The sequence below is a fragment of the Homalodisca vitripennis genome, chromosome 7 (genome assembly GCF_021130785.1).
Source record: "Homalodisca vitripennis isolate AUS2020 chromosome 7, UT_GWSS_2.1, whole genome shotgun sequence".
Taxonomy (NCBI): Eukaryota; Metazoa; Arthropoda; class Insecta; order Hemiptera; family Cicadellidae; genus Homalodisca; species Homalodisca vitripennis.
The window spans coordinates 109,458,698-109,469,108 of NC_060213.1; the positions used below are offsets into that span (position 1 = coordinate 109,458,698).

The 10,411-nt window shown below is 32.3% G+C and overlaps 1 protein-coding gene across 1 annotated transcript; it reads right to left on the reverse strand.

Annotated features, from left to right (window-relative positions):
• Window positions 1–3,145: 3,145 nt before the first annotated feature.
• Window positions 3,146–6,943, reverse strand: LOC124366593 (lipid transfer protein EARLI 1-like). The gene is made up of 3 exons (XM_046823189.1): window positions 6,937–6,943; window positions 4,983–5,020; window positions 3,146–3,565 (listed from the first exon to the last, which is right to left on the reverse strand). Exons 2-3 carry the CDS (start codon window positions 4,999–5,001, stop codon window positions 3,213–3,215), a joined length of 372 nt encoding a protein of 123 aa, XP_046679145.1. The 5' UTR covers window positions 5,002–5,020; window positions 6,937–6,943; the 3' UTR covers window positions 3,146–3,212.
• Window positions 6,944–10,411: the final 3,468 nt, after the last annotated feature.

The window sequence follows — 10,411 nt, forward strand, 5'->3', positions numbered from 1 at the left end:
AGTACAGGGAAGATACCGACCGTGCCATGGTGGCCTCTGACTCCAACCGCATTATTCCTTTGTTTGTTTTTTTCCATGCGTAAGTTATTCAACAGATTGTACTGACATTTACATAGTCATTTTTAGGGTTTCCGGAATGAATTCGAATGACCATTCGGGCTACGCCCTACTGGTCTATAAAATAGCGAAAAATCCCATCTTGGTTTTTGAAGTTTCGAGAGATTTAAAGAGACTGCCAAGTTTAAACAACTGGTGTGTAAAACATTTTTTCTACCACGGTTTTTACATTCATTTGACCACTTTTTCAATTTGATTACATTTATAATGTGGAAGCATAGAGTTAGTCTGATAGAAACAACACTGCTTATTTAACACTTTCCAACAATCCCTGTTGAGCACAGAAAAAAATATCCAAACAAGGAAATGAAGTTTTAGGAAAAATATAATTTTAAGTGTACATTTTAGAAAATATTAAGTATGGGATGCATGGTCAGTACTGTAAGACAGCTATAAAAGACAAAGATACTATCTAACTTTTACTATAAATTTAAAGACTGTTATAAAATCTACCTTAGTTGTATTTTCACAGAAGTAGGCTTTTCTGACCTAAAAAAAACAGAACAGTTTTGTCTCGGTGTCCGTTTGTTTAATATTGTTAATGAAGAAAAAGGCTAAATAAAATGTGGAACAAAAATAATTTTTCAATTACAATTGTAAATTATCCGCCGGTCCTGGCAGCTAACAAGGTGGACGATGACTGCACGTTGTCTCGTCCTACAGTCGGGGCCGGGATTTGGGCTGATTGCCGTACTGTGCGATCAGCAAATTGCGAATGTTCACACCAAGCTTAACCCGGCAGAGGTCTGTGAAAGTGGAGTCACCATGCAAAACGTTTCCCAAAACTGCTTGGCGTATTATTACGAATGAAAAAAGGTAGCTCAATAGTTCAATTATTTCTCAAAATTCCATAGCTCAAAATTAAAAACAAATTGATAGTGACCTAACTCAAATTCAAAGAAGCTACTCAATTCAATTTCTCTGTTGTGTGTTGTGTCTGTTGTGTCACGTGATCCAAATATATCCTGTGAGGAGAATGAGGTGGATCGCGTAGTGCAACGACTCAAACCAAAGTAATCACGTGATATCAATGGCACGTGTGTGTGGCTACATAAACCTTACTTTAAGAAAATTTCTACTCCAATCACAAATTTGATCTACCTGTCTTTTGCACGAGGCACTTTTCCTGCACTTTTGAAAAGAGCAACAGTCACGCCCATTAAAAAAGGCAACCTTTGCCTTGGAAGCAACTAACACATTATTTCATTCCTCCCAGTAAGTTTTTGAAAAGGTATTTCTTACAAGATTCGAAAATTCATTGATCGGTTTGAAATATTTTGTTATGAACAATTTCAGAAAAAAAATCAACAATCGAGGTGGTTACAGGCCTAATCGGTGCAGTTGCCAATGGTCTTGAAAGAAGAGACCACACGCTAAGCATATTTCTTGACTTGTCAAAAGCATTTGACTGTGTGTATCATGGAAAATTGCTGTACCAGTTAACGACGTGTGTTCGAGGTCTGCTATACAACTCGCTTTTTTCAAGCCTCATGAATAGAAGCTAATGTGTGCAGATTGCAAATATCCTGTCAAGGAAGGTTGAAATAACCTGCGGTGTCGCACAAGGATCCATCCTTGGACCTCATCGATCCTGGCCGGAGAATAGTTCAATATACTGATGATACAACTCTCTGTATTAGACCAAAACAAAATACAAATTAGAAATTAATCAATTTTCAACACTTATTGAAACATTTAGCGTTTTTCAGCGTTAAACCGAAGGTTTCAGTTCCGAATAAAATGCATTCAAATTTTGCCTCCATCAACAAGAATCCTAGGACCTCTTAGCCTTGATGGCGGATTAAGTCCTCCTAGATTAAACTGATTCCCCCAATTTCCTTGGGATGCACCTAGATCGAGGGCTATCCAGGGATAATCACATTGAAGGAACATGTTCTAAGGTATCATTATTTATTTATGTCTTATGAAACATTGCCAAAGTCTGATTTATAGATATACGAATAACGGCCAACTTTTTCGTGTGTATTCTCATCTGACATACAGCTTGAGGCTGTGGGGCAGCTGCTCTAAATATAAATTTGAACGAGTATTCAGAAATTGAAAAAAGCTATCCGAATTATTGGAAAATTGAACTTGTGAAGATGCCTTCAGGAAGTTTGGATTTCTGGTCTGCCCTCTTTCTATATCCTTAACGTGGCCCTGTATTGCCGAGTCAAGTGTGACTTGGTCCAAAACAGGAAAGTTCATCAATAAAGGACAAACAAAAAAAATTTATATAACAAATCAAATTTAAACAACTAAATTCAAAATTCCCTACGAAACATTTCAGTCTGGCATAAGAATGTATCGATTGTATCTAAAAAATGTATTAGCTATCTCTCTTGGCAAACGAACAGCAGCCACATATTTTTATCATCTTTCAGCACGGATGTACACTCGAAAATTAAACAAAAATAATCATATTTTCAACTCCAAATTGGATTACTCCAAACAGAATTGTGGTAATTTGTGGATATTTTTGAATACGTAGAGGGAATATTCACAGCATTCAAATGTTACTATCCAATTTATTTAAAATCTAGTAATGTAGAGTTCAAAATAAAAAAAAAAATAACAAAATGATCATAAAAAATAAAAGGATGAAATGTCGAATAAAAATTAGAAAAAGTAGATAATTTTTCATTAAGTACGTGGGATGTAAAAAAACATTACATCCCAAACAAACAACAAAAACCAAATCCAAAACTCAAAATTGACGGTATATTAACAGATGATCCCTTTAAAGTGGCTTGTGGATTAAAAACTGTTTTACAACTGTTCATGTACCAAGCACATCTTTCAGAATTGACAACCCTATAGTAGATTTACTAGTCAGATCGGTCTCTACCATCAGCTTAAGTGCTCAGCATATTTCTCGACCTTTCAAAAGCCTTTGACTGTGTGTATTTTGAAGAAACTGAAATTATTTAATTCTGAATCAGATTTGATGTATTTTTTTGCTTATCATTGATTAATTTACATCACAAAAATATATAGGTGTAGTATTGGAAGTATAAATGAGCCATAATTTGTATTAAATAATTCAGGTTTATTAAAGTGAAATCATTTACTTATAAACTAAATTATAAATACATCTACAAGATGAAATCAACGGCATTATACCCAAATCCAAATCCAGGGAACCTTGATACAGGATATGGTGAGTATCCTAATCCTGTGCATCCTAAATCGTACCGGTATGGGTCTACTACAACATCAACACCTCCTAATAGGCCTAGATTCGATCCATATAGTCTGTAAGCATCAGCTTCCGCACTAGGGCCTGATTGCGGTGGACGTGGCTGGGCTACAGGAGAGGGACCACTCATCCTTCCACCTTGGAAGGGAGCAGGAGCTGGTTGAGGTCCAGGGTAAGGCGAAGGTTCTGGATACGGTCCGGGAAAGGGGGATGGCGTAGCAAGGACTGCCGTGCAGCTTAGAACGAGTCCTGGAAATTATGACATTTTTTTATCACAGTTGTAAAGTATATATTTTAGAACTATTGTTAATATTCCACAGTATTCTCTCCTTAATATGTATGTTTCATCCTGCTTAACATTAAGTTTAATATATAAAAGAATTTACAATTTATTTTACTAAAGTAACGATTTTAGTTGTCAAGTTAAATGGTGCATAAGCACATTTTACTCTTTTTACAGTATTCTTACGCAAATAAATAAATTATCTGACATAATCAGTAACTAACTTAAAAACAAAACATAAATAACAGTAATATCTTCTAGTTTTGAAAAATAACAATTTTTGAAACTTTATAAACGGGGGGGGGGGGAAACAGAAAAAAACTTCATTATAATTCTTTAAAATTTCGACATAAAGAAACATGCCAAATACAGAATATACAAATATAGTATAAAAGTAAAGAGTTATATATGTATGTGATCTCAGTTTCCTTAATCTTAAAAAGCACACCAAGAAGAAAACTAAAAATGTTATTAAAGAGGGAAAGGAAAGCCCACTTTTCATGAAAACTTGAACCCTCATCTCAGTTCAACATTGAATTGTGATTAATCCTGGTGGTTACGAGTTGAACCGTATTTCTGTAAAAAATGCGTAGCTTTAAATCTGTTTACTTTTAAATCCTTATTAAAATAGACACTATAATATAATTAGTCTAATTTATATTACTTAATTACCGATCAATTGGTTTCTTATTATTATTCAATAATTTTTAATGATAATTTTATTATTTCCTTACCTACATTTTACGAATGATGAAATGTACCAAAATTGAAATTTGTCATCAATGGGAAGCACTTCAAATTAGAAAAAAATAAAACGTAAAATAAAATTCGAGTTATGCTGTAAAATATAATAATAACTTCAGTGGTATTGATTTCCATAAAAATCAGCTCAGGTTTAATTCAATCTAAAAAATAACGTTATAAAATATATTCACGTACGCCTTAGACAAGCCTTATGTCCTTAATTATCGACACTTCTCAGAAGGATTTAGATGAAGCGTATTAGTAGGGTTTAAATAAAGTCTTAGTAAGGATTGTATATTTTATGACCCCGAGCTGACAGTGTTACTAGAAATTTAAATAAATACCGTAGCTGTGGAATACTGTATAAGTTTATTCATTTAAGTATTTTTAATGTTTTATATAACCCGAGTACGGAATAGATTCAAATGATACAAAAATATAAATCATCACGGATACAAGACCTCAGACGTTACTGTGTAAAAATATTCATGAAGCCATTAACAGTTCTAAATAAAGTACTGTATTCTGTATTATTAGCTTTAATAAATCACGTGTTAGCTTAATACGAATTCTATTTACGTATGTGAATAAAAGTATTTTATTTCAATTTGATATAATATTTTTTTTAATATATCTTACCTAAAACAAGAGAGTACATGTTGTATGTTAGGCTTCGGCTTTCCTACTGTCTCACAGAGTGTGAGCCTGGGGTATTTATCTGGTTTCTCCACGTGGATATCAAGTTTACATTACTATCATTCGTGAACGTTCTCTTGTTATCTAGTAAAAATAAATCTGTGCATATTTATACTATTCCATGCAATGATTTTATTGCACTACCTACTTCTTTATTCATTACAGACGAGGAATTAAAAAATCTCATTTCACACGTGTTTGGGATAGATTAGAACAATCTGTCAGTAAAAATTCATAGAACTCGAATGTATTAAACACGAACAAATAGTATATATGTTTATATATACTATCTTTTCTTGTTTAAAACACTCGATTTCTATGAATCTTTACTAGGTTTTGGATATAACTATAAATGAGATTACCATTATTTCTGTAATAAATACAAAAACCGATGTATTATTTAAGTAACGTGCACCCATCAGAAATAATAAACCTTTTTAAAAAAGCGAAGTGCCACCAAAATATTAATTAAGTATTGGTCTACAATTAAGTTTCCACACGAAAATTGATGATTACCGCTACGAAAACGCTGTTATAATATTTATTAGATAATGAATTGGATGATTTTGCCAATGCTTTTATCGTTTAGAGATTGTCATCATGTCACTTTTAATTAGACACATTTTCATGAGTTTAGTGAACAAGAACATAATTTCTTATTGAATTAGCAGTACAAAGGATACATACTTTGATTTTTTTTTGTTATTTTTATTGATTATGTGTCTTTTATGCGCTGTATAGGTAAAGTTTAAAGGAATAGAAGCAGCAAAGCCGCAGTTTTACTGTAAAATTCAAAGTTCTAAACAAAGACGTAATAATCATAAATAAATTAATAAAAATTCACTAACCTAATCAATGATTAATAACATTTTTCAGAAATATGACACTTTTAAAGTGAAAAGGTACAACATTTCTTACATTAAACTATTAAATATACCTTAACAGCTCAGAAGTTTAGTGTTTAGGAATAAAGCACATGAAACCGTACATGATTAAATTTTATTAATGTTAACAAAATACTATTTAGAAGGAATTGTCGGATTCATGTCATTTGCCATTATTATAAGTATTGACCTAAAATTATAACCCTACATTTGAGGATTAAAGTCCACCCTCTGCGTAAAATCTGTGAAACTCCCTAATAGTTACATAAGGCTGTACATGCAAAACTTTAAAAGTAAAAAGACGGTTGAGTCCAATCTCCCTCTCCAAACTTTATACTGCTGTACCAGTCAGGCACTACTTAATGTTTATGTACAATATCATCACACACCTTTTAGTTTTCAATTTGTTTTATTTATGTTCAACCTTATCTAGTAGAGCTTATGAAAGATGAGAAAGAGGATATATTCCAATAATACAAACTTATTGTGTTATTTTCTTGACTCTGTTACCAGAAAGTTTAACTTCTAGAGGATATATTAGTTGAACCTACACTGCATAACCAAACTGTCACTTATATCTGGGAAACTCTCGATTTTCACGAGCAGTAAATCAATGACCGCAAATATTTAGATATTGGTGTGGAAGGAAAGATCGAGAAGTCTAATTTAGTGCTCACAATGATTGTTGGACAGGGTGGAGTGTTAATGGATGTTGCTAGCCTTGAAATGATTGAGTGCCCTTCCCTGTCCGGTTGGACTGGGGGGCTAGAAGAGAGCTGACCTTCCCTTCTTCAAAAGTGGCGTTACTCGGATGTAAGACGCTATCCCTCTGCATGGGATGTCGATGGCCCTTAAACCCACTTTAACCATCCTGAATACATCGCTGTGGAAGGAAGAAATATATAACGATGAAAATTTTAACGAAATGTGACCATCGCCAGTGATAAACTTTCAACAAAAAAAGGACACATTAATTAATAAAGTACCAATTGCGAAGGATTATTCTTCAACACAGATCAGAAGAACTTCAAAAGGGTAGAAAGTGTATGTAAAGTTAGAGTAGATTAATAATAAGAAATATTGTAAGGATATAGCAATACCTTGTATTAGTAATATACTAGGTAATGTACAATTTTATTTACTGTACTCTCTTACGATAATTGTATTATATCATACAGGGTTCAGTCCTGCATTATGTACGTAATGGATTTGAAATTTGCCATTGATGAAGTTATTTGAAGAGATAAATGAACATACAGGTAAATAGGTACAATGAAGCAATAGACTGCAAAAATAAATGAAAATGTTCATAAATTAGAGTAGATAATATTAAAAAATGTGAATTCAGTCATTAGTTACACAGAAAAGTACAACGAATAATACCCTCCTCTTACCTTCTTCAATTGTATAAATAAAAATAACATAGGATGAATTTTAGGCTTTGAAACTAGAGGTATTGTGTTTTTGACAATTTACAAAAAACTTTTTTTGCTATTTTAATGGACATTAGATCATAGAACCCTTTACTCGTGACCTATAGTGTGTAAAATAAATAAGGTGTTGGAGATTTCAAAATTTGTGTTTTACGTCTTTCAATAAGTAGAATGTTTAGATATATTTTAGTACAGCAATGGTTATACAGAATGTCCCGTAACTCTCTGGACAGTATATCACGTTATGTACGTATTTCTCAGGTCAAGACAAACATAATTCAACATATGAACATTGGTCTCTGATTCTTTGTTTCACATCTGTCTATCTGTATGTGTTTTTATAAACAATTATTATCTTAAAAAATTACAATTTCAATTATATCAAATTTGGTTCAAATGTTTATGATAACAGTTACCTAAAAACATATCATGAAATTATCTTTAGTATTTTAAAAATGGCGGTGATTAAAACTTTAAGTATCTGAAAGGTTAGCAGTTTTTCTAAAGAATTACACGAATAATAGTTTTTAAAGGATATTATCACACATCTACTGACACAAAAATTATTTACATCAAATAATAAATAACTGATTTAGAGCAAATTTAGTGTGACAAGACATGGCCCCTAATGAGGTTCTCCGCGAATAGCCAACAATACAAAAACTTAATTAAGGGGTAGTTATATAATACTATCACTTATCTGTGGCTTTGCACGCGATTTATTACTAAACAACAGATACATGGTTTAATAAACATGCCTGACAAGTGATGGTCAATGGAAGATATTTCAGACTCCCGATTCTCTTCACAATAATTGAACTTAAGCTTAAAGAGCAATGCTCAAAGTCCTGAAGTAGGAGCATAAAAAAGTTCCTATGATTGCCACTGAAATACCCAAATTTCACTACAAAATTCCATATGATGAATAGCTTCACCAACTTAAGTAATACTTCAAGTAATTATTTAGAGATAAGGAATACTAAATTCGTCGTAGTACACTCAGTAGAACCACTTATGATGAAATATGATAGAGCCCTGTCACAATTTTGAATGTGAATTAGACATGTTTATGGTACGTATTACTTTAAAGTTCATTGATAATTTGTTCTAAAGCTAAATAAAATAAAATTGCTACTAGCTGTTATTTGAAGTTAACGTGTGAAAAAATCCCGTTCAGTTGCCACAAGTGAATTTGCTAAATTACAACTAAAAAACCTGCATATTCAGCCTGAGAAGCCTATCTTCAGAAAAATGTTTATTTTTTCCATTATAATTTATTCCGGTCTAAGGTGTTTCCGGCACCACAGACTGCTTTCTTTGTCGTATCGACCAAGAAAATTAGTCTGAAAAATCTACTTTCGTCAAAAAATTACACAATCTGGTCATTGATACACTGGTTAAGTCTGTACAAACGTTAAGTCTAATATGGAAGATATAATAACTGGATATGGTTATAATTTATATTTATGGCATTTTATGTACTGAATTAGCTTTAGACTTTGAAAATTATAAAATATGTTTTTTATTCAAATTTGTTTTGAGCTTAGTTTAAATGGGAAGATTGATCGTATTTGAATTTATTTGTTAATTTCATTTGCTTGAGTGTTGTTTTCTTTTTTTTCTAAGAAAGTTGGAGCCTCTACACAGGCAGTTCCTTGCCTTTTGAGGTCCTATTTTGTTTTCTTGAATTTTGTTTATTGATGTACCTTAGCTGTATTAATATAAAAAAAAGACATGTTCATATTTCTTTAACAAAAAGTTACATTGTTTTATTTTTATTTTCATGTCAATTGTGTCTACAATTAAGGAGCAATGTTTGTGTTTGTGCTTAAGGTATAAATGATGTTTATATAATTTTACTATTGTACATATTTTCAAGAAAATAAATATTCTTTCTATCTATCTTTCTATCTGATATCTACTTGTGGTGCCTTAGCACTTTTACCCTAATTCAGAAAGTATTCAGTGTGAGTAAAAACTCTGGATAAACTCTATTTACGAGTAGTCTTTTATGGATAAAGATGGAGGGCTGAAACTCGGGATACCTTTCTCGGAATTTTAAGTGAACTTTTTAATCACTGCTATAGATTTACACGTTTTCCAAAAAATAGGATTTTGAGGGAGTGGCTCAACATTGTTAAATGTAAAAACCCATTGTGTGACCACATCCCAGCAAAAAATGGCAGCTCAATGAAATTAATTAAGTTAAAAGCATGAATGGATTCTGCTCAACGTTCATTGGGCAGAGATAGAAAACGCAACTCAGGACAGCTCTCTAAGAAAACAAAATCGAACCATTTCACCAAAATGGGCTTAATGGGTGGCAGTTGTAAAGTTACAGTAGCACTAGTAATTACAATTATGTTAAGCGAAAAAACGGCTAAAACCTACTAACCTGTGTTTTTGTATAAGATGTTCAAACTGCTGTCCCAGGACAGTTTTACAATGTCTAAACCGTGTAGAAACTTGAAAATGCATGCTGTATGGATTCATGGTGGGGTTTTTTGGGTCAAGTAATGGTTCTTAACGTTTAAAAATTTTGAGCCACTCCCTCAAAATCCCATTTTCGGGAAATGGGCAAAGTTGTAACAGTGACTAAAAAGTTAACTTATATTTTCTATATTCCCGATTTTCATCCTTCCATCTTTGTCCATAAAAAAACTAAACAGAGTGTATGCATACTTTTAACTATATATTTATTATACTTTGGTCAGAAAGTCTAAGGATACGAGTCTAAAGTATTTTCTCAGCCTTTACTATGTTGAGGGGATAATATATTTGATTGTTTTAGTGTAAAATAAAATCAAAGACGGTGCAATTTTTGGTCCTTTCTATGAAAACGAGAAGTTCAAAAACAAAATATATATCTTCTAGGAGAAGCCCTATTTCTGTTCCTTTAATTGGTTTGGAATTCATACAAAATTTACACTTTTTCTGCTGAGAGTATATAAAACGTACGTGTGTTTTAACTTTGATATTTTTAGTAAATAAAAAAAAGTGTTTCTATATGTTGCAACCTTATTCATACCCCTGCGGATGGTTGATCATAACCAAA